The 26,032-nt window shown below is 36.9% G+C and overlaps 1 protein-coding gene across 2 annotated transcripts in view; it reads left to right on the top strand.

Moving 5' to 3' along the window:
- Window positions 1-26,032, top strand: part of spn-E (tudor domain containing 9 protein spindle E) — a 383,336-nt gene that overhangs the window by 136,484 nt on the left and 220,820 nt on the right. For both annotated transcript variants that reach the window (XM_081731120.1, XM_081731119.1), the window contains exons 7-8: window positions 5,485-5,693; window positions 24,359-24,510. In XM_081731120.1, the coding sequence (XP_081587246.1) occupies window positions 5,485-5,693; window positions 24,359-24,510 (361 nt within the window). The remainder of the gene's footprint in view (window positions 1-5,484; window positions 5,694-24,358; window positions 24,511-26,032) is intronic.

Below are 26,032 nucleotides of genomic sequence, written 5' to 3'. Positions count from 1 at the left end.
TTGTACGGCAGATCGTTAACAAGGCCAGGTATGCAGATTATATGGTTGTTATAGCTAGAACCCAAGAAGACTTCAGGAAATGATTGACAAAATAGTTGACACTGGGAAGCTATATGGAATAGAAATCAGCATCGAAAATCGAAAGACATAATAATATCTTGTGGAAAGCGTCTCTACGTGCGGAAAGAGAGTAGAACAAAGAGAACTTGAAGAGGTCGATAATTTCAAGTATCTGGGAAGTATTTTGACTAGAGACGGTTACCGCACCAAAGAGATTAGGTCAAGAATTGTCATAGCCAAAAAAAGCATTCAACAAAAAAAGACCATTCTTAGCTAGTAGGCTTAATATTGGACTAAGGAAGAAGTTGATTAGGTCTTACTTATGGAGTATTGGACTGTATGGTTTAGAAACTTGGACATTACGGAAGTTATAGAAGAAGTATTTAAAGAGCTTCAAAATGTGGTGTTGGAGGAAGGTGGAGGAGATGAAATGGACAGAGAGAGTAACAAATAAAGATGTTTTTATACGGATAGGGGAGAAGGGGATGCTTATCCTTCGTAGGAAGGCCAATTGGATTGAAACACCTTGCGAAGAAATTGTCTTCTTCGTACCGCCATAGCAGAAAAGATAGGAGGAAAGCGGAAGAGAAAGAAGAACAATACAACTGATTGATGATTTGAAAAATAGAAGAAAACGTTGGGAGTTATAAGAGTAAGCTAAAGATCGAGGAACGTGGAAGAAACATTTCCAGACCCAAACCTTAAAATTAAAAAAAAAAAATAAAATAAAATAAAAATAAAATAAAAAAATCAAATAAATAAATAAATAAATAAAAATAAAAAAAATTAAAAAAATAAAAAAAATTAAAATAAAAAAAATATAAAATAAAAAAATAAGTTCTGTGGCTACAGGATTATTACTGAAAAATGGCAGATCATCATGGATCAAAGTGGTGCATATGTTGTTTCATAATGTTATTTTCAAATCACAAATATATTCTGATGTTTACATTCAAAGGTTCAATACTTTTTAGACCATCTGATGGTTTTGTCGAAATGTTGATGCTACCCGTAATTCTTAAATGTTTTGAGGTTTGCTAACTAGCGTTACTCACAAACTGTATATTTTTTATTTTATTATAGTTAATATTATTATTAGTTATAGATAAACAATGTTATTTAATTTCTGTATAGCACAGGAGGCCAATTTTTGACACCTACGATTCATTTCAGAAATCACTGGCGGTTTACTATTGTAGTGTAGACTTTATATTAAGATAAGTAGTCTATATTACTTTAATTGGGATGCTTTCCTGACCCTCTCTGAAAGCAAATTGTACTTTACTAATTTTATTCATATTTCAAGACAAAACTATTTTTGAATATCTAGAAACGTGAAATATTTTCACAGGTATTCCTCTTCCCATTCACTATGATAGTGGTCTTTTTTTTTTTTTTTTTTTCTCGCACCTGGAAGACTCATTGCGACTAAACGCTTCTACAAAATTGTTGGGAATTTTGCTGTCAAACAGCAACACAGCAAATGAACACACCGTAACATTGTAGGGTGTAGCGAAGTCAGATCATCTGCTTGTAGCACAACTAATCTACACATCACTTTCCACCAGCATTTATAGCCATAGTGAACCCAGTCTTGCGATCGCGAACTTTCGAGATGCGTCAATTTGCCATCAGAAGTCTGTTTATTTTAGGGCATTCCAGGGGATTTTGCGAATAAACTAATCTTACACTCTTTGGCGGCTAATTGCCAATTAGTACGTAGTAGTTCAGTTGTACATAAGTACACTAGTTCGCTAGAGGAAATCTGTGTTTGATTCAGACACAATGACACAGAGCGCTGTGGACTACGTCTCATGTTTTGCTAGTGGATTCCGGTATACGCGTTGGCCACTCCTATTGTAAATAATGGAGGCTAGGATAATGTTTGTTCAGGAAGCTGGGAAGAGAAGATTTTCAGTGGTACTCTTGTTCCGTTTTGGATAGTTTTTGCGCAATTGTTTACTCATGAAATTGAGGGAGCATCGTAGACTGAAGAGTGCTGACAAAAGTATCTTGAGGCATTTATTAAGAGAAGACATAGTAAAACAAATACAGGATCTCAAGAGAAGAAAAAAAAAGTAAGTGAACTCGACCAAGGTCATGCTCAGCTTGGGAATAGAGGATATGTTCCACAGCTTTGCATGCTGGGAGTTTCGGATTTCAGTTCACGTGGACTTGCTATTAATATATTTTCTATCTATTATCTTATTTTTATATATTGGGTTAATGTGATTGAAATGGGAGTATCACACTTAAAGACCAAGAAAATGAAACCTACAATACGTGGTTAGTTAAACTAATCTCCGGCTGCAGCCATACACTGTTTCTATCGCTCAGCCAACGATTGGATTCCATGATTAGAGTTTGCGGTACTAAGAAGTCCTCAGCCGCACGTTGCTTCGCCTGGTCATCAGGGAAGTCTTTCCCTATCAGGAAGTGATCAAGATGCCCGAAGAGATAGTAGTCGGTGGTAGAAGACGTCAGAAGAATACGGTGGATGAGGAAGGGTTTCGTAACTCATGGAGAGTGTGCACCATTTTTTCAAGAACATGTAGCCCTTCCTTCTTGTTCAACATTAGGACACCATGTCTGTTGACCATTGCTTAATGCTTTAGGACATCTTTGCTGTAAATTTTATGGAGTTCAGCACTGTTAACAATCTACAATGATGCTATCGGCACGGATCACCGTCACCAAAGACAACCATACCAACATTTTCTGCTAGTTTAGAAGAGGTCTCGGAAACCATCCTGGGGCATATTTCTTAAAGCAACTAAATTTACACTAATGCTACAAGACTAGAGTTTTGAGAAATAGGCCTCTAGACGTTGATCACGATCCACATGTTAGAATTTTTCTTATAGATTTCATGTGCCTTTTTGTTTTTCAGTCTTAATGTGGTTTATTGTTTCTTCATTTTTGACGACTTGAAATTCATCTGCTATTGAAATTATTATTATGAGATGTCTCAGTTGTATTCTGCGTTTTGTGATCATCTTGAGGGTCAACCTCTGGTAACAAGATGTTCAACAGATATTCTACAATTTCCTTCCAACTTCTTGTGTATGTTCCATCCGGTTTTTTAAAGATAGAAACATTAGTTGATGTTTCGACGTTTTTGCTGATTACTTTGTAGGATTCTTCCATGGATCTGTACTTAAATTTTCTTCAACGTGTTTGTCAATTCCTTATAGTATATACGCGTATATATAATATTCTGTTATTTTATTTGGATATGTTTGTTTTAATTTTCTATATTCATTAGGTTTTCTCTTTCGTAGATTGTAATCTCAAGTATTTTGATGTAATTTGCCTGCATACCTTGTTTTCTCCTTTAGTTCTTGCAGTTCATTGATTCAAAAAGTACTTTTTTTTTTAGTTATTTTATTTTATTTTTATTTTTATTAGTTTTTGTTGGTTTTTATAGCACTTTTTGTTACTTCAGTTTTCTAGACCAATGTGGTAATTTTATTTCTTTCCAGAATATCTTCCAATTTTTTTCCCTCCGGTTTGTATAAGAAGTCTTTTTTCTTCCTCATTTATAGCTGTTTCTGTGATACTTGATGTTACAATATCAAACATTATTAAATTATGATCGCTGAGTGTGGCTGCATCCAAGACTTTCCAGTTTCTTATTAGGTTGTACATCTTCGTTGAAGCTATTGTCTGGTCAATATTCGGTTTGGCTCGCTCCATTTTTTCTTTTTTCTTTCTTTCTTTTTTAAGTCATCTTTCCTCGTTGACAATTATTAAGATGTTATTCATTTTTAAATTCTCCACTCTTTCTTCTCTTCCATATGTCTTATTTTCTGTGCCACAGGATCTATTTCATGGTAGAGTCAATACACGTTAAAATGTTTTTCTGTGTAAACATTGTCTGACAAAAATCGTCGATGTTATTTAGAGGTAGTTCTATGTCTAGGCCAAGCTGACCTCAACTTATCAATTTAAAATGTTCCAAATTCGTTCTTAATTCGAAATATACTGTCCATTGTCTCCGAATAACGTAATATCTAGTGTTGACCCAAATTGATAGAATTCTGCTAGAGAAAGTGAAGATGAATTTTGGTACACGCGTAACAAGACATAAACGAAAATTGACATAATTTGCGGCATGTGATTTGTCCGAGACGATAGTGCGTAATCACGAATGTTTCTGTCAATATATTATTTATTTTTTCAAACAAAGCAAACGTTATTGTGTCACGCAAATTTCGATTGGTCATCAAAGACAAACAGCCAAGAAAACTTAAGAGGTGTGTTTGTACTCCACGATCCCACTCCCACACACTACCAACACAACAATCTGATACTCGGCATTCTGCACAGTTTCCTCTATTCTCTTGTGGATCATCCTCTTTACAGCCAAAATTTCCTCCAGCTACTGTCTCGTTTTTTGGTCCATTGAAGGAGACCCTGAAATGTAAGCGTTTTATCTCCGAACAAGTGGTTAGATGTTGGGAAGAGTGGTTGTTAGCAACCATCATCCATCTGCACAGAGGATGTAGAGATACATTTTCAGGTGCTGGATAATAGCCTGAACGGTGGGGTTTTATCTGTCGCCGTATTCAAACTGTCATCAGTACGTTGTAGTTGAATTACAGTTCATGTTGTCAAATATATACAGTGTAAGTTTGTAGAGATCAGTCTATTTCAATTGAACAAACCGTATGTTTTTACTTGAAAAATATAGGATCCTCGCAAATATGTTTGAGAAATTATTACTGATTATTATAAATTCAAGGAACAGGTTAAGCATGACGTATTTCCTCCACTATTTGTTGTTCTTTGTTTCCGCTGGATTCCAAAGTCGTTGAACTGTATATGGAACTTACAATGATTGTTTTGCATTGACATAAATATTATGATGAAAGGGAGAACTGCAATTTTTGTTTAAGTTTTTGAAAGAAGAAACTAAAGAATAAATCAAAGATAAATAAGGAAGGGAAATTTATTTACATAAAAATAAAGCGAAACATACACCGGCCTATGTTTTTTCCTACCTAGCAGACGTATTGTTCGGAACCGAAAGTGTGAGTTTTAGATCCTTGCACTTAAACTGACTTAACTCATCCATTAAAATATTCATGTTAAGAACTTTGCGGTACTTGCGTAGCGAATAAGGGAATCACAGTGTACTGGAAGGCCTTTTCATGACTGAATCAAACATTTTTATTTCATGAAGTCAGTGAAACTTCAAAATGTCTCCAAGAAACAGTCTTATAAAGAATATTGTCATTTCGCGCGAGTGTTTAATGAAAAACACATTTAATTTTGACTTAGGTTTATGCATTTGAGGTAACAACTCAGCAGTTCTAAGTAATTTCGCTTTTGTTTAATGGATTGTTATGCTCCTGTGTTCATAGAATTACCTACTCTACATTTTCTCTGTGTTTTTATTTAAGAGTTTGTTTTTATTACTAGATTCCTGATGTAAAAGAAGATGAACCTGGTATAAATGACATTGGATTTCAGTTGATACTGAAGTTAATAAGCGTTTTTGATGGATTAGAAGAAGAGGAAGAAAAGTTGAATAGTACTACTTCCAGAGACAGAGTAAAAGGTTCTGTGCTAGTGTTTTTGCCAGGAATTCATGAAATTGAAGAGCTATTTAACATGTTACAAGGTGTAAGGTAAGCAATAATGTGGAAAACCTTACGGTGATTAAGTAGTAATAGATAATAAATAGTACTGATAATTTTGAGTACTCTACATTCCCACGCCATCACATTCACAATTTTGTATGTGTATATCAGGCCCATATTTAGGTAAGTGCTATTCTGTGCTTGAGCACAGGGCTGCAGAATTTAGGGGGCGGCAAAATTTTGGATTTTTTTAAAAGATTCACACCAAAGTAATATTTAAAACTAGTAACCCTCAGAGTCCCGCGCAAGCGCGAGAGAATGAGAAAATTTGAGTGTATTTAATTCACTCTAATTACAGTAGTTACTAATTAGCTAGTTTATCTGATTATTTTTAAAAAGTATTCTCTCCGGCCCCTCCTCCAAGGATGAAGGATGAACTTGAACATACCATGTAACTCAGTGACCTCGAAAACTATGAATTCAACACTAATATCTGTCGTTTTCGATTACTTTTAAAATCTCGGCCCCTCCCTGGGGAGTGGCATATGACCCTGAAGTTGAATTGGATTAAAACTCACTATTCATCTCAGCGAGCCCAGAAACAGTGAATTCGACTCTAATAACACAGGCCTGCATTATTTCAGTTGTTTCATGTTTTTTAACATTGGATGATGGATTTCTATGTATCTTGGTGTGCTTAATCCAAAAATGACCATAGTCGTATCCATCACGTCAGAATTGTTTGTAAATCACAATGTGTTATATGTCTTTAAACATCACAAATATGAGACATACAGTCGGATGTCAAGATAGAAAATGCCGCCATCTGTTTGTTTATGATGAAGATCTGTTTGTTATGATCGTTAGCAACATAAACTGGCAGATGGCAGCACTTGCATCATTAAACGTGGTGTACACTGCAACTGTTAGTGTTGATGCAACCATTCTTACGTACCCTCCGCGATCAGTTAACAACGTTCGTGCGGCGAGTATATCTCGTGTATTTCAGTGTACAAGTAGGACATCAAGACAAAACTTGGACACCCCGCTACGTCTACTTTACGTGTGTTGAAGGATTAAGACGGTTGTCAACCGAGAAACAACAGACTTTCAGATTTGGCGTTCCGATGGTCCGGCGCGAGCCACAAAATCACAGTGCTGATTGGTACTTTTGTTCAACCAGTGTTTACGTTTTCAATATCAAACTAAAAACATCTATCCAGATGTGTCATCGGCGTCACGTCCTTTTCCTCATGGTCCAGACGTGCCCATGTCTATGCAACCAGAACATTTACCTGAAGTAGATGATTCCAGAAGTGAAGGACATGAAGACGCCGACGAGAACGACTAGGCTTGCGAACCTGGCAAGATCTGCACCACAACCATTTACACATTCGGCGTGGAACGATGTGATTCGTGACTTACATCTGATCAAAGAGGCAGAATAATTGCTTGGTTCCATGCTGCAAGAAAAGAATTTGCTCGCAACTGGCACTTCGTTATCCTGGTTCAGGCATAGAGAACAATTTCATCCAGACTTGTCGGAAGAAGGAAACTTAGTATTCTGCGATGATGTGTGTGGACTGTCTCAGACATTTAACTTTTCGTACGAAAGCACTGATTGCAGATTATTCATCGATTCATCGAAACGAAGCCTGACAGTTGGCCTGCTTCACAATGGAAACAGGTATGCGTCAGTACCAATAGGATATTCTGTACACTTACAAAAACAAAAATTTACCATTTGTACTCTAGAAAATTAAGTATGACGATCATCAGTGGGTCATGTGTGGTGATCTTACGGTAATATCGGTGAACAAACTATATCATTAAATCCCTAATTTTTGTGATAATTTTTCGACATATACTACATTTGGTACATTGCCATTTATAAACAAGTCTGATGTGAAGGAAACTAAGTTACTTTTTGGATTAAGTAATTTACTTTCTCTATTAAAACTGGAAGTGGTTCAAATTAGCCGTTTCCGGTTTCAGCGATTATGGCCGTAGAACAAAAACGGGAAACATAGCAAGAAGCACTGTTTGCAGACGATTCACCGTCTCGAAGCAACGTACCATTGCTATCCCGGGCACTTGATCAAAACCGAATGTGTTCAAATTTAATATAACTTCTGGTTTCAAAACTGATTTCCGCAGCAAAAAACAATAAAAGATATCGAGGTTGGGTTTTCTGCAATTGATTCATCGTTCCGAGAGCCCATATTCTCCTTAACCTGCTACTAAAACCGGAAGTGATTCAAATTAGCCATTCCCGGTTTCAACGATTATGGCCATATAAGAAAAACGGAAGTAAATAGCTAGAAGCGGTTTTCTGCAAATGATTCAGCATCTCAAGACAACGTATCATGACTATCCCGGACATTCTACTCTACGAAATTTCTCCTTTCATTGGCCGCACTGGTTGACCCAAATCTAACTTCGTTTCAATGTTAACATGATTTATATTCAGAGTTGGAAAAAAGTTTTTTTTTTTTCTTTTTTTTAGGAAAAGAACAAAACATCAAAATCCGTATTTATTCGGTGTAAGGAGTTCAAACTTGTTCTGTTGGACTTTGCTTTGCAAAAGGTTTCTAAATCTGCTTTCCTGCCCCCAAAATCTGAAATTCAGGGAAGCGGTTTGGATGACCTCTAAACGGACGCCTCTCTCTAGCGGCAATCATATAAAACTCCAGATTGCACCTGGTCACGTAGTATTTTTTTTTTCTTTCTTTCAATTCGGATTCGTGGTTGCGAAGATATGACGTTTTCCGTCGATGTATTCTTTTTGACGCACCCTGCATTTATTTCACGTAATTATGCATCACTGACAGTGGCATTCGGAGTTTGACTTGTTAATCTTTCCCGCGCTACATCGTACGCAATATAATGTTAATATCTTAAATTTATGAGCAGGAAGGGGGAAATTAGCCCTCCTGCTTTCTCGCTCCATGAATGCCCTTGTCTAGCGGTTGTCCTATGAAACTTTAGCCCTTTCACGTGGTTTTTGTTTCATTTATTTTGGACTCATGGCTACGAAGACTAGTTTGCTGAGCAAAAATGAACGTGATTGAAAATGGACTTTGATCCCTTATACTTTGAACGTCTCATATCTTATCCTGCAACCTAAGTGGTAGCCCCTAATGATGTTTTGTGTTCATTTGTTTAGAGCTTAATGTTCTTTTGCAGGAACAAGCTAATGCTCGTCCCAAAGGCAAGAACTCTTACCACTTATTTAGAGAGGTTCAAAAATAGAGGTGCTTGCCAAACCTTACCTTTTACGTTAAGTATGTGAGTCTTCTCGATAACGAAATCTAATAAACCACATTTAAAATACTGTGGCAAATCATGCCACACAACAACAAAATAGAATCATGGCAAACAACGGGCCACCGCAAGAACTAGTATAGCAATAACATGTAATTTCAGACATTAAGAAATAAAAAAAAAAAAGTGTGGTAGCATAATTCACATATTATAGTTCTGTTTTATCATCGATATTTTTTACTTGAGTTAGTCATCCTGCGACACCCAAAGTAATAAACTGAAGTTGCAGCAAAGATTTTTCTTTTCTTACTACAGAACGTCATAAGTAAATGAGTTTTTATTTCTGAGTATAGGAATAATACTCTGATTTTGTGCTTTTGTTTCGCCTTAATTCCCCATAGATAGTCAGAAACTTTGCCTTACGTTTTACGTACATACCAAAATAAATCAACCAAAACAAATTAATCTTTTAGAAACAAGTACCCCAAAATTTTAAAATAGAACCAATGGACTATGCACGTAATTCCATTATTAAATTTGTGCAGTAGCATCATTTTAAATTTTACTTTGAAAGATAGGAGACGAGACTCTCCGAAAGAAGTAGCGGATCCAGGATATGAGCAAGGGAGGGGCTATATAACCATACTTTGCCGTTTTATCCAGTGTAAAGCAGGAGTGAACCCCATTTTATCCAGTGTATACCTGAGCGTCAAGGGGGCTATAGCCTCTCTTGGATCCACTGTATATATATATATAGAGTAGTTTCACGAAAAGTCCCGGGCGCCAAGCTATTTTTTTAAAAATTAGTATTCCCAATTTTTACCTGCCAGTAGTTTCTGAGTTGGCGCCTCAATTTACAACTAGCGCCTAAATCAGAAGAAAATTTGACGAGTCATATATCAGTGGTAAGCTACAGGAAGACTGGGGGCTAGGATCACTTCATAAACTTGGTCCAACCAGTGGTCTCTACTCAATGTGGCCATGTTGCCACTAACTAAAATATTGAAAACCGTAGTACTAGTCGATAATTACTTCGTGCTATCAAATATGCAAAACTACTGCTCGCAACTACGGCAATCTCTGTACCAACCTTTGAGTTGACTATTAGGAAAAAAATCGTGCATTATAATGAATGTTAAGTATAAGACCAGTGACGACGTCAGCTTTAATTTCTTCAAGGGGCAAAGAGAGGGACAGAGAAATGGTGGTGGATGGTGGTGGATCTATGTTTTGTACACCGAAAATGATAGTTCTATACAAATGAGGGGCACAGGTTTTGAGGGAGAAGCGACGGTTCGGTACAGAATTAGGAAAAAATATTTGCTTACCTTTGTTTCCGAGAAAATAAAGTAGAAAATTAAAAAAGTGCTTTTAACTTACACCATAAGTGTTCAGAGTTATGTTTTAAATGTTTATTCATTCACAAATAAACGTTAATAAATATTCATAATTAGCTTTCAATTTCTATTTATGTTGAAACTGTGTTTTGGGGTCTCATCTTCCATCAACCACTCAGGCACAGATGAATTTGGGACTATCAAATAATTCTGATATTGTTTAGCCTACATTACAGTAGGTCTGTAGGCGGCAGTCGGGGTGTAGCGTTGCATGAAAGAACTACCCTCTTTGGCGTCGTCGCTAATTGTATAGATTTTTGCTGGATAAACACCGTGCATGTGGGCTTTCCCGGGTTCTTCCCTTTCCTTTAAATTTTTTAATTCCATTATTTTGCTCATTAGCATTTCCCTTAGTTACGCAGCCCCATTCGAGATCCCTCGTGACTATATGTTTAACGTATGCGTCTTCGGCTCGGGAGACCGGGTTCGATTCCAGGCTGGAGCTCAAGTGGTTTGTATCTCATGTTACGCTGTGTTCACGTCTCTATCACTGAGTAGGACGCTAAACTAAAACCAATATTCTCTTCATAAACGAAACACATTTGCAATTTGTTAAGCTTAAAATAAAAACTAGATTGCGATTCTTCTATTTATATGTTTTCTTTTCACTTGAAAAATATTTTGAGTCTCTTTAAAAGAAGGGAACGCAACAATCATTTGAGATTTTACATTTAAAGAAAGAAAAAATTGATTAATTAGGCTTATATTATATGGAACTTCTCCACTTTATAGTATAAAAATTTGAGATGGACCATTTATCTTGATACGCCCATGTAATTTTAAAACTAATTGATAAAAATGTCTGGAATTTTCTAAGATGCAAGTAACGACAAGGGAACTCTGTCTAATAAACTCTGCAGTACCAACAAATTAATAGTGTTGCCAACATAATATGAAGTTATATTTTTAACGCCACTATGCCATGTTATTACATATCTCAAATCTAAATATTAAACGAAAACTTACAACACAAATTTGTTATTCAGTGTTGCAAATTAAGGACGCTGCAATATGACAAGCATCTAAACTTCAAAAACCTGATAATAGTATTAATAAAAGCAGAGGCGGATTCAGGACGAACTCAACTGTGAGGAAAGAAAGTAGTGAAAGATTCTGTTTTCTCTCTCACAAACTTTTGCAGCACTGATGATTGTGAAACTCAGGGAGGTGAATGATCTTTTCCCCCTGGATCTGTCTATGAATAGAAGTGAGACGGACAGTGAAATGCAAACCCGAAGTACCTTAGTGTCGAATACTATGACCATGGCTTATTTCGAATGAATACAAGAAATTGAAAATTAGATTTTTTTTTCGAAAAATTTCTTACATAAACAGAACGTCTAATCACGTAGGTGATTCTCAAAAGACGTAAACTTCTCGGAGCCGTTACAGCAATTTGATATCTCGAATCGTTCAGGAGATATGAAAAACGTGAATACTGATAGCGATACTCCTAAAAATGACGTATTTGGGGATTGTTTGTAATGTATCGTGATCCTCTTTGCTTTTATAACATTACAGAAACAGATTTTGGTACTTGTAATTACAATAAATTCTTGCAATTACATAATTTTAACCAGTGTTGCAAACTTTACCAATGCGTATCATATCTCCAGATCAGTTTGAGATATCAAATTGCTGTAAACTGCATTATGATCTTTACGTCCGCTGAAAACCTTCTATGTTGTTGGATATGATACTCATCCAAGCAGTTATATAAATAAAATCTTTTGGGATAAAAAGTCAAATTTTCAATCCCTTACGTGAAGACTAAGGAGCATGGAAGCTTCTCAGTTGCGGCAAGTAACTTGCCAATAATGGCATAATACCTATGATGACAACTTTGTACCTATTTATTTGAAATAAATCATATCATGATCATAGTATGTAACACTAATGTACTGCGGATGTGCATGCCCCGTCCATGTTATTATTCATTACTATTATAGAAGCCTAAACATTTGGATCTTTGTGGATGTTCGTGATACTGTAGCATCCTTAATTTGTAACAAAATTTCAGCCTTTTTTATATTATTCTAAAAGTTACAAGAGTGTAAAGATAAATAGTCCACTAAGTGTGTTCGTGTCACGTTATTTTTAATTTTTACCCTAAGAGTGTTAAACACGAGTGTCCCCTAAATAAATCTTAACTACCCCACTCGAGGAGGGGGGTAGAAGCTTCAAATGACACCAATAGATATGTACAATCACTTACCTCTGTTTCTTTTGTGGCTCCATCTCTGGATCACCCTCGGCCTCAATAATCTCTTCCAGTGACTGCTGTCTTGATGTTTCCTGTATAACACCGTGTCGTGATCTTAAATGGTACCACAAGCCAGTCGTTGAATTTCGATTGTGGATAATACTTCAACAGTAATTGCATTTTGAAGAAACACCACCCTTTTCACGAGTGAAATGTTCCCATATATTCGACTTTCCCATTGTAAATACTTCCCGAAAATATCTCTTCTTGCAGTTTTCTTGTATAGTTCGAAACAAGCTCTGCGTTGATAACTGATACAATGAACGTCGATTGGGTATTCCTCATAACGAACTAATGCTTCTCCCACTAGGCCAATAAACATATCAGAAGTGTTGATATCGTAGGACACGCGTCCTTTCTCTAAATAACAATCTTTTATTGTTACTAAAATATGCAGTTACAGCGAATATGAAACCACGTACCATATCAGCAAAGGCGAGTACGAGATAGCTAGCTAAAAGCAGTCTCAAATAGCTATTACGATTAGAACAGCTATTACGATCAGCGAAATAAGATACTATTCAATTTCAGTCCAGGAGTAAAGCTTATCTGATGTAATGATGCGTTTCCTTTCTTTTGTTTATAACTTCAATCAAACCAGGCAGGGAAGGAAATGGTGCTCTTTCGCAACTTCAAATTTCTCTTCAGTTTCGTTTCGTCCCTTCGTGCTCCATCTCCAAACTTTGTCTTTCTTCTGTTTCGATTTTTTTTTTTCGTTTTCGAAAAAATGTGGCCATCCCTACTTTAAAACAGGGTTGTGAAAACCCTAGTTTTTTTTTTAAAAAAAACCCTGCCCTTTGGGTTTGATTGGGTAAAATTAGGTTTTATTGGGCAAAATTAGGCTTTATTCAATTTTGTACGTACATTTAAAGCCATATTCCAACTTAAAATAATACTTCTACATATCTTAAAATAATAATGGTATCATGTTTTGTTATACATATTTGGAATGAAATTGTGGAATTTCCATATCTTAAAATAATAATGATATCATGTTCTGTTATACATATTTGGAATGAAATTGTGGAATTTCCCTATCGAATCCGTAAAGGCCCATCCATGTTTCGTGGGACATATTTTGTAGGGTAACAAAGAGGTGGGTCATTCTGCATAATAAAGAATAGGAAAAAAATCCCCTATTAACTCAAGATTCAAGAGCCAGCCGTCCTGACTGAAGATTTCTGTAACTTTCCTCAAAACATACCAAGCAGATACCAGTATCTCAAGTCAGGTGCCAGAGATGAAAGAAAGCGGCTTTTATTACTCTTTGCCACAAACCTGTGTTAGGCACACTTATAATCAGTTATCCCCTAGAATCTATATACTTGCTTCAAAGTGATATTTGTTTGTCTTATGTCCAGAGGGTATGTTATAAGGTAGTACATTTTTCGCTCTTTGCGTTCGACGGTGTAAGATAGTGACGTCTCTTCGAGTTTGGGATTAAAATTTCTGTCTTTGTTTAGCAAAAGTAAAAGAAAATTTATCAGTATTGTTTGTCGGTGCTTTAGATCCTCAGTTCATGATTATATATTAAGAAATTAACGTTATAGCATTTTCCCCTTCTCTCCCTAATACTAACAGCATTTCTCCCTTCTCTTTCCATTCCCCTCCTTACATTCATAAAACATTATATGATACAGTTTTAAGGCAAACAAGTGAAATGAGTGTTGTTTAAGCTGCTATTTATGTGGATTTTTTGCATTTTTATTAGCGAATGGTAATTGGGTGATATAATTTGAATATAATGCGTGGTATATTAGAAGGATAAGAGTTACTGATGTTACTGGGTTCGATCATTTGCATTGCCAACAAGATTGAGAAGTATTTTTACCCACGTAACTATTCCAGATAGTGCATCGGAACTAGGTATACGGATTACATATAGGACATAGTATTTTTCAAGATAGATTACGTTCGGGTACCTGTAGCCGGGACCACTCCAGACGGCGCCAAATTTGCAAAAAGAAATTTTTGTAATAAAATTTTCCTATTTATCCCAAATTTTTCCTTTTCCGTATGTTATGAACACATGGGCATGGTACGATTTGAAAGCCTGTTCATCCAGAAGAGAGTGATATATGAGCCATGATACTTGGATGAGTAGTACTGTGTTTGGGCAGTTTTATTCCGATGAACAATATTGCAGCTACTCAACTGAAAGTCAGAGTTTTCCTCTAATAGTGGAGGAATTTGAAAGGATTGAAACTAACAAGTAAAACAGTTTAATGTTCATAAATGTGATTACTAGGTGTGAAATGGATAGTTAACTAACATTTTATTCTCTTGGATTTAACAATATGTCGTATAGGGTTTCCCACAGAATTGACTCAACGTGAGCCCCACTTAGGTTAATGAGCGATGATAGATTGATATTTATCTAGCGGAAGTCTCATCGAGAATAGCGATCCCGGACTCGCTAGCACGAGCCTCCTTGAGACTAGTGAGCGCGAGCCCCATTTGAAGATAATGAGTCTGAGCTGAGTGAACCCCGATTAAAAAATGATCGAGAGGATGATACATACTACTCGGAAGATTAGTACTGAAGCAGTAGCTACTTACCTTAACTTCAACATATTTCTTAAGGATTAATTGATTTTTTTTAATAGTCTTTTTTTTTTTAAAAAAAAAAGAACTAAATTTTATTTTTATTTTTTTTTTTATTTTTTAAAGTTGCCAGTTTGCTTTGTTTAATATACAGGATGTGTCCGGAAAATATCGGGACTGGTCTTATATAAAACACATTTATTGACATTTGTCTTCAAAATAGACCCCTTGGGCATCAATACCCCGCTATCAGTGCTTTTCCTAATTTAAGTATGCGCTATGGAACTCAGCAACCGGAACACTGTTGAGGCACCTAGTCGAAGCTGCTTACACCATCAGTCATGTCGAAACACCGTCCTTTCAGGGCCCTCTTGATGCGGGAAAACAAAAAGAAGTCATACGGTGCCGGTCGGGGCTGTAATGTGACTGCGGTAGCGTTGCCATGTTGTTTCTGGCCAACACTTCGGCGACAACTAGCAACGTCTGACTAGGCTCATCGTCGTGGTGGAGAGTCCACTGGTAGGCATCTGCGGTCGCACTCAGCGAACGCGATTCTTCAAATAGTGGAACACTGCTTCATAAAATGTACCGGTGATGGTCTGCCCGTTAGGTACAGACTCGCTGTGCACTACTCCTTTCGCGTCGAAATACACAATGAGCATGGATTTGACGCCGACTTGCTCATGCGAGCTTTCTTCAGTTTTGGAGACTGCTTTGTGTACCACTCTTCACTTCATCGCTTTGTTTCTAGTTTATACTCGAAGATCCACGTTTCGTCAGCAGTGGTAACATTGTCTAAACAATGTGAATCTTCTTCCAAACGTGCAATCATTTCTGCAGCAACAGCCACACGCCGTACCTTCTAATCGTCAGTCAACACTTTTGGCACAAGTTTCGCGCACACTTTCCTCATGTTCAACGTTTCTGTGATTATCTCGTGCACAATCGTTTTCGGCAGATTTACTGCATCGGGAATCAAGCGCACACTGAGTCGACGGTCTGCGTTCAACTGTTCCCGCAGTTTCGCCACATTGTCTTCATTTCGGCTCGTTGGGGGACGAACAGCGCGTTCATTATCTTCAACCGCTTAACGGCCATTTTTGAACATTTTGTGCAACGCTAACACCCTTGTACGTGACATAGCACAGTCCTGATAAGCCTCACAGATCATAGTACACGTTTCCATAGCGGCTTTGTTCAGTTTGACACAGAACTTGATTGCATAACGCTGTTCCACAAGTCGCTCCATTTCACTTTCCCGAGATTTCGACGACGGCAGACACACGCACTTGCTAATATCACGCTCTGCTCACTCCAGCCTCTCGGAATCTACTGCTGGCGGTTACCTCGCTTCCTTGCCATCCCCTCCTACCACGTCCCGCCAACGCGATCAATTTGCGTGCGAATTCCGACTTCGGAACAAACAAATCCTGATACTTCCCGGACATATTCTGTATTTTACGATTAAAGAACCTTGAATTATTATTTTATTTTATTTTATTTATTTATTTTTTTTTTTTTGAAAGGACTGATTTTTTTTTTTTTTTTTTTGAAATATCAGTTTCAGTTGCCAGTTTGCTTTCTTTAATATATTTTATGATTAAAGGCCTTGTGTAATATTTGATAATCGTACTATACGCCACATATTCCACCAGATATGAAAGAAGAAATCGGATGTTCCCGATCTCCTTGTGTGTGTGTGTGTGATTATCCAAGTGTAATGTTGAGAAAATAAAGGTAGCTCTCTTTAGTAATTTCCTTTTTTCTAAGTGAAGCATTTGTATTATTGATTCAAACTATTGTGTAACAAAAAGTAGTCTGATGTATTCATTTATATGTATCATAAGAGAAGATCTTGTTTCCTTTTTAATGTAATTCTTTTTTGTTTGCATGTGTGTAATCATCCGAATGTATTGTTGAAAAATCCTTTTTTAAGTGAAGCATTTTCGATTTGCAATTAACTGACACATGGAGAAGAAGGACATGTTATTTTTTATTTGCACTAATACGCAAGTATCTACTACAAAAACAAAGGGAACGTAATCTCATTGTTTTTTGTTCGAGGTTACAGTTGAACATTTTTATAGCGAATTTGATCGATCACAAATTAGATTCGTTATGCATGATTCCGAAACTTTTTTTTTTTTTTTCTGTTCAGATCACTTTTGGTAATACATATTTAAAGCCAATTCTGAAACTAGGCGTGTACTGAGAAACACTATTGAAGAAACTATGATCACATTAAGGTTGTAATTTCAATCCAAGTTTTAAGTGGGGTATTGTGTTTTTTAGGTAGGTTTTATCTCTCCATTTTTTTTTTATTTAAAAGACTGGGGGCATTCTATTTCAACAATCCTACTGTAAAATGGTTTATTTATTTATCAGCGAAGCTTCAGATAACAGCTGAAAGACCATTTGACACTGGAAATTCTAAAAACAAAGAAAATATTTGAAACCGTTTTTCAGATCCAGTATCATCTATTTTTTTTTCTGGGATCTGAGGACAACGCTGGAGAAACTAAGTATAGTGGATGCATTCGGGTTTTCAAACCGGGATCTTTCGATTGCAAAACTCAGACTCGAATCACTTACATCCTAATATACAACGTTTGTAACTATTGCTCTGTTCACCTGATTATATTATCGTCGTGTTGATAGAAATCACTAACCCCGTGAATCTGAGTTTTTGTATGTTAATGCAGAAAATTGAAGAGCGCAAGAACAGTGAAATTATGTGTAGGAGTAAGAAAAAAATATAAGTTCAGAAAGAACGAAACGTGTTTTTGCATTAAGTAGTATTGCCAAACCAATTTTAGCAGTGGTTTTCTAACTTTGAAGCTACTATATCTGAAACAAATATTTTGAACTTAATACTTGTACCAGAACGACAACAATATGATTTTTTCCCGGTTAGTTTTAAGTTCTCAACTCTCAACACTGAATTATGGCCTAACCATAGTTATCTTTATCACACCAGATTTGATATCTACCAGCTGGTAATTTCTCTGTATTGATGTCATTAAATCTGGTGGTCATTTTCGTCATGAAATATGTATGCTTCATGTGCTAACATTGCCCCATTTGCCTGAATGATTCCTACCAATTTGACCGGTGCAAAGATAGTGAAAGTGATACTTAATATTTTAAAAGTATACATTTAATCGAATGTTGCATTAAATATAAGAAAGTAAGTTGGTGAATTTTTATATTTCAATTTATCTCACAAACAACGCAAATGATTTGGATAATTCTTTCATCATTAAAAAGGATTCTCCGGGTGAGAAAAATTTATCATTTCTGATCTATGGGACTGACCAGTTACACAAAAGATAACTGTGAGTCAAACTGATTACTACACGGGGAGTTTTTGTATAATAAAGGTGGTCCACACTAAAGTAACCCGGCTTGGTAATACCGGATACCGGCCGAAAGAGTAGGAAAATGTAGGCACTGGCTTTTATTTGCATGTTACAAGAGATGCTGAAAGTGACGGTATGTTAAGACAGTTCTGCGCACGTCGCAGCATAATGGCTGACACCCCTTATAGCTGTTCACGAGTGTGACGCTCCGGATAGTGTGGGTAATGTTTTGCTGCAGTTCAACCAGAGTATGTGGATTATTTGCGTACACATTCTCCTTTAAGCATCCCCAAAGATAAAAACTACAGTAGTACAAATCCAGGGGACAAGGGGACCACAACTTTTCTTACTGTGGGCTTTTTCTCGAAACAGTTCATGCACTAACTCCAGGGATAGTTCGAACTGTGGTATGTGACTCCATCTTGTTGGAAGTAGGAGTATAATATTTCTTATGATGTCAGTTCGTTGTAAAATTGTTCTAAGAGCCACGATGAACTGTACTATTCACTGTTGATTCAAAGAATACTGAACCCACGACACGTGGTTTCCTGCCCGTGAAGACTTCTTGTGTATTATTAGACCGCGTTCACACATATTCTTCCACTGTCACAATTCGTTGCTTCACAGAAAACACCATTCTCGATGTTACAGGTTTACCAGAAGGAATAGGCAGAGAATTTCAGCTAAACAACTGTATATGGGGCGGCAGACCAGCGCCACATACCGGCGCCAGACAGAAACTGACCTTGCAAGGTGGTAACAACTGCGCATCGTGCCTTAGCCAGAAATACTCAGATAATTATTTACTCGTCTCTGGTATTACGTAGCCGGGCAACTTGTATGTGGAGATCCTGTACCATATTTCCCAATTATAAAACGAGTTTTTGTTTTCTTCATTCAAGGAACAAAAAGTCGTCGTACATTCGCAGATTAAGCTTTGGTAGTTGAGGTCAATGTTTTTATGTTGTAAAATAGCTTATACAGAACGTTAAAATATACTCCGATTGTTGTAGTCATTGCTGTTGTAATTTTAAAATTTAATAGGCACGTTTTCTGTCATTGTTACACATTTTCTGTCTGTCATTCAAATTTTGGGACGATAACGTTCTTAAAAGTAGCCACAGTATTCAGTTTGGTTTCATTGTGAAAGCTGTAAGGACGGAAGTTGTAGTGATTGATTATGGCTGCACATTATAGCCGTGGCTTTGTCGAGATACATAAATCTGCGAGTTACCAGTTCACAACTGGTTCAAGCAAACAACTTGATACTAACCTTAAGTTAATGATCATTTTATTAATAAACCAAAAGCCACAAACAAGTGGTGGTTGAGAGAAAATTTTGTGTCACAGAAACGAATGTCCTTAGCTGGTGTCAGATGAATAATAAATTAAAGAACACTTGTTCTTTTACACGCAGAACTTTCAGTGGGACCTAAGCAGGTTAGGTTTCTTAAATTACAGAAACAAGTTTCGCAATATGTGCATGAGAAACGATTATTCGAGAAGTTACCCTAATGAAGACGCTGAGGATAAAACGAAATTTTAACTGAGACTAAATTCAGAACGAGTAGGGGATGATGCGTGAGGATGATGAAGATAGTTGGGCTTATGTTACGGCGAAGAACACTAGCTCAGCTACTTTTTGCTGCGTTTGATGAAAAACTAATTGTATTTCAATGACATGTCATCAGCTTAAGGAAATACCATGCGTATTTGCTGTTCCATATGAGTAATCCTGATCAGACGCCTGTTTATTTTCATACTACATCAATATCATTGTCGACGTGAAGGACGTTAAAAGTTTTCTTACTAAAAGCTCTGACAAAGGACCAGAATAACAGTAATGTTGGGTGATCTGGCAGATGGTACGAATCTCCCCATCCCTCATATGTGATTCTTCGCAGGAAAATAATCGCAAAAGAGGAACTGCCTGCAGTTCTTATCTTTAGATGCAAAGAAAAGGGATAAATGACTAATGACCTGATGCTAGATTGGTTGAAGGTGGTTTGGGACAGAAGACCGGGCTATTTGCGTAACAGGAGGGAAATGTTTGTGCTAGATTCTTTCAAGAGACCCGTCACCTGAGAAGTTCAGGACTTGATATCAAAGGGCAATACAGATGTAGTAATAATTCCTCGTGGCATGACGTCACAACTTCAACTAATAGATTGTGAATATACCTTTCGAGGATCATCTGCGACACCGTTACAACGATTTGGATCTTCAAGGAGACCATGCCTTCACTCTAGAGGGAAAGTGCAAGAAACTCTCTATGTTGGGATAGTGGATCCTTGTTTCATGGAGCAAGATCTCAAGGGATTCCATGGTGAAAGGGTTCAAAAATGTTGCATGGGTCGAAACACCATGGATGAGTCGAAAGATGACGCACTATGGGAGGAGTATCGGGAAGTAAGAAGTGGCAGTAGGCTTACAAATGATGATTATGATACCAGTAATGATGATGATGATGACGACGAGGATGATGATTATGAGTAATAGTAATACTACAGACACCAACTGAAGCAGGAAGAAGAAAATTTGTGAAAGTAAAAACTCACGTACTGGAAATTACCGTATTTCTTTTTATTTATGGTATCGGTATTTGTTCGTTTATTACCATAATTTAGGCAATCAATAATTGGCATAAGTTTACAATAGATAACGATAACTATTTTTGGTGTATTTATTTTATTTTTTGAAAGGAAGAGATATTTTGTATAAATAAAAAAATGTAATCTTGATCATTCAGAATTTAAAAAATAAGAACATTCTCAAGAAGTCATTTCAAAATGAGGAGGAGTCTTATAGTCGGGTAAATACGAATGTTTCTTCTCAGTTTAAGACGAAAACCAAGAAATTAGTTGTATAAATATTTGGAAGTTTTTCATACGTAGTATACACTTACGAGAAGTAATAACAAATGCAGAGGAAAGGAAAATTGATTTTCTGAACTCGTACAAGGGAAGTACTTGAAGTGATACGCGGGAATTTGCATGTGTTATATATCGTTGGAAAGGTCACACCGAGTACATCTTACATGTGAAATATCTCACTTATAGGGTACATGGCAACCATTTGAAGATAAGAACAAGACACGCTCCCAAACATCAGAAAACGTGGACAAAATAGGAAGCTATGATGTAATTCTTTTGAGACGTGATATATATACACCCTATTTAAAAAAGAATGTATGTATTTCGAATGCATATATTTATTAAACTTTAAGACATACGAATATGAAATTTTACACACATATTTACAAACCTCTCAAATTCAAATTACAGTTCAAAGTCAAATTACACATGTTCAATATGTCCTCCATCAGCGACACGAACAATATCACATCGATTCCTCCCATACTCGGGCAAGCATGTCCTGCGTCACTGACTGTTATGGCAGTACGGATCCGGTTCTTCAACTCTTCCAGGTTCTGTGGGAGTGGTGTTACATAAACGTTGTCTTTAACAAAACCCCACAGGAAGAAGTCACAGGGTTCAAATCCGGTGACCGTGGAAGCCAGCTGAGACATGCTAAGTCGCCAGCTCCTTGACGACCAAATCAACCGTTCGGTAAAGTTTCATTCAGATATTCACGCACTTGGCGACTCCAGTGAGGGGTGTCCCGTCTTGTTGAAAAATGAAGTTGTCTACGTGTAGCATCGGAAACAACCAGTTTTGTAACATAGCGAAATACTGCTGACTGTTAATCGTGTTTCTATTAAAGAAGAATGGGCCGTAAACAAATGATCGGGATATAGCACAAAATACATTGACTTTGGGCGAATTTCATACGTGTTCAATGACTGCATGTGGGTTCTGAAGGCCCCAAATTGGAACATTTTGTTTGTTTACCTGACCACTAACACGGAAAGTCGCTTCATCACTGAACACGATGTGTTGTGCAAAAGTGTTATCATTGTCAATAGCATCCAGAATCTCGTTATAAAATGCCACAGTTTGCGTTTGTCATCAGGACGCAGAGCTTGTAACAGCAGTAACTTGTACGGCTTCATAACCAATCGACGTCTCAAAGCACGCCAAATTGTTGTTGTCGGCACTTGTAACTCCTGACTGTCACGACGAGTTGATTTTGAAGGACTACATTGGAAAGCAGTTTGAATTCGTGCAACATTTTCTTCAGGAACACGAGGGCGGCCAGGACTTTCCTTTACATACACATCCTGTATCTACAAACTCGATACCACGTCTGCGAATGTTCCACCCATTCAGAGGATCAGTTTGGTACCTCAACCTGAAACGTCTTTGCACTGTAATCACGGAATTGCACTTCGGAAACTCGAGAACACAAAATGATTTCTGCTGCGGAGTAGCCATTTTCAACATATGACGGTTACCAAGCAAAACAGAAGACAACTGACATCTAGTGGCTATTAATATAAACTAGACTATGTATTCGTTTCTCCAAAAGCCGAGCCGAGGCGCAGCGATCAATAGTTTGGACAAAATAATTCTTCGTAATACGTATATTCTTTTTGAAACAGGGTGTAGATTTAAAAGGTAGCTGAATACGAATATGACATCAAATGGTTACAAATCAAAATGGCGGATCCAGCATGGTAAACATAAATTACAAAATACAAGCTATGGATCTGAAATTGGGTATATAGAAATACTCGACGTCGCTATGTATGAATCAGATACTAAAAGTGTAAAGTTCAAAATGACGGATCCAAGATGGCGGACAAAATGCAGAACACTGCTATGGAACTGAAAGCGGGTAGGTAGAGGTTTTCTGGTCGCTATGTACGAATTCAATGGTAAAAGTGCAAAAATGTATACATAACAAACATATGTGATTCTTACACATGTAGTAGAAAAATACCTATAGCCGGGCAAATAGGGGCGGGTGATGTTTTACAATAAATAGGGAGCGTGCTTTGCTATATAATCATGCCAACACTGAGGCACGGAATGCAGGGCAGGTTTTGTAGCGCATATGAAAGTTCCATGATAAAACAGATTGCAATCATAGACAATAATTATTTTACTACCAACTCCCGGCCCCGAAGAGGTATGCAGAGTTTCAGAACAAGAGAGCCTTGATTCCTAGAAATGCACAGAACATCCACACGGCTTTGTCCCTTGTCAACAGGCCATAAATCTAAGAAAACAATAGACGACCCTTGGTTAGAAAGAGGAAAAAAGTTGCCAAACGTCTCCTTTTCTCCCGATTTCTTGTATTTTATCATAAAAAGTAATAACATTGTGTCTTTATTTCTCATTTGTTTTCTTTTCTTTTTTCTTTCTTGTTTCTTCTTCTACCTAATGACATCGATCATCTGGCAACAACTACCAACTACCGTTCTAACAAGAGTTGGGTTGCCCTTTTGGTAGTGATGTGAGCAAGGCTCTTTTATGTTTTGAAACGGAAATACACGGGGATCGGCATGTGTTATATATCGTTGGAAAGCTCGCACCGAGTACACTTTACTTCTGTGATATCTCGCTGAATGGTGCCTGTAGGGTACCTTGCGATTACTTGCAGATACCATCTGAAGATCCGAACAATGACAGTGAAAAGTGCACGTTGGAGTTTAAAACCTCGTTATGCTTCCACAACTGTCTTTCCGGTTTCACATTATGCCGTGTACACTTGTGAGCCGTATGTATGACAAATGTCCACTCTCATGAGTAGGGATGGTATCGACACCGAGACTGGTCTCGGTCTCGTCTCTAATTCAAAATTGATGATAATAATCTGTTAAACTCACACCATTTTCTGTGAAGTCAAAATAACGAAGTGTAATTATTCTCTTAGAAGCAATGTAGCTTAGAATGCAGTAAATACAAGGTCTGCAAGTTGCACAAAACGAATTAAGTAATTTTCTTGCATGATTATGTATAAGTTTATTTACTTTTATTCTAGTGGCAAACAGTGGTGGGTTCTTCCCTTGCATTCAACAATAACCAGTGATGAACAGATACTAGTTTTCAAAGCTCCACCCGTAAACCATAGGAAGATAATTCTTTCAACAAATATTGCTGAAAGTTCAATTACAGTTCCTGATATTAAATATGGTAAGTCTTTAACTTCACTTATTATTTTGCGTGGTAACCGTGACAATAATAGAATAAAAGTCATCGAATACCTTCTATTTTACTTTCCATAATAAACATAGTTATTAAATAGTATACTAACAACTGAAGAAAATATTTTTGGAAGAAAAATGAACTAGTGTTATTTTTATCCTTTTCTGAGATATGTAGTTTTTCTCATTCTGTTCTTCCTTTGCGAGTCACTGCTTTATTCATAGTGTTTTTCTATTTTAGCTTGAAGTTGCTTTTCCGGTGTTAATCCCGACAAGTATTTGACTTCTTTTACCTTTCATATTAACTTAGGTCTGTCTGCACCCTTGCCGCGTAACCCCGGCATAAAGAGATTAATACTCCAGTGTTACTGATTGTACCTTAATGCTTTTATCACTGTGTTTGCATGCTTTCTATATTATATTTTCTTTCATGGCAGACTTACAACTGAATTTTAGACATTGACGGGTGCAAAAAGACTTTGCAGTACAACACACCTACTCCAATCTCACTTTTTGTAGCATCCGTTCTGCAATTACATATTTGTTTAATTGCATTGGGTAGAAGTTTTAAAAAATTGAAATACCATCAACGTTTTCCCATCTAAACTTTCAGGATTTTTTGGCTTGTACATACTATTCAAGACATTTACACATCTTCAAATTACTCTTTTAATGTTCCATACACTGAGGTTGACGAAAGATTATTTAGCTGAACTGACTTCTTGAACTCACCGTACCGAAGCTAATCAAAAGGTCAATATCATACTTCGTTTTCCACAAGCATACAAAATACTTTTTCACGTCTTTGAAGTCACATTCATTGTCAGTCTCAGTAAATTATCATGGAAACTTTGCTGGTTCTCCAGCTAAGCCTCCACGGTGTTTCTATTTTACACATAATGTCATCAACTGCAAGAATATGGGTCTCGATGAGAACACTGGAAATCTCTTACGTTGAGTCTGTACATAATGTGAAGGGAATGAAGCGTCTTTCGCCTGTTACATAACATATCCACAATACTTGACTTACAAAAACTGCGACAAATCTAACTAACAGAATGATAACATTTGTGTCATTCGATAGCACAGTAAATTAGTTGGAATCTTTTTCAAACATCCTACTGTACATGTAGATCGACACGAAGGTTAGCTTTTTCCAATTTGCAATTCAGTCCTTTCACAATATGGCCTTCAACGTTTGAATACATTTGTGCTAGCGATGTGCATATTTATGAATTCCTCATAAACAATCATTCTACTAGCAATAATTAGTATTGCATGGTTTACTTGAACATAATCAATATTTCGACGCATTAACACCTCCAGATTAACCTTATTTGATGCAGCTGTCCACAAGCTAAAAAGATATCGTAAGTCATGCAATATTCCTACAACCCAACAGCAAATGCGTGTATACTCCGTGATCGACCATAAATACAAGGGCAGACTGGCCTAAGAGGTAGTGCAGCAAACAGGCCGTTTAACTCGGAGGCCGTCACTCTAGTAATATC

This window comes from Thermobia domestica, chromosome 11 (genome assembly GCF_964235325.1).
Source record: "Thermobia domestica chromosome 11, izTheDome1.hap1.1, whole genome shotgun sequence".
Classification (NCBI taxonomy): domain Eukaryota; kingdom Metazoa; phylum Arthropoda; class Insecta; order Zygentoma; family Lepismatidae; genus Thermobia; species Thermobia domestica.
This window is presented reverse-complemented; position numbering and strand designations above follow the sequence as displayed.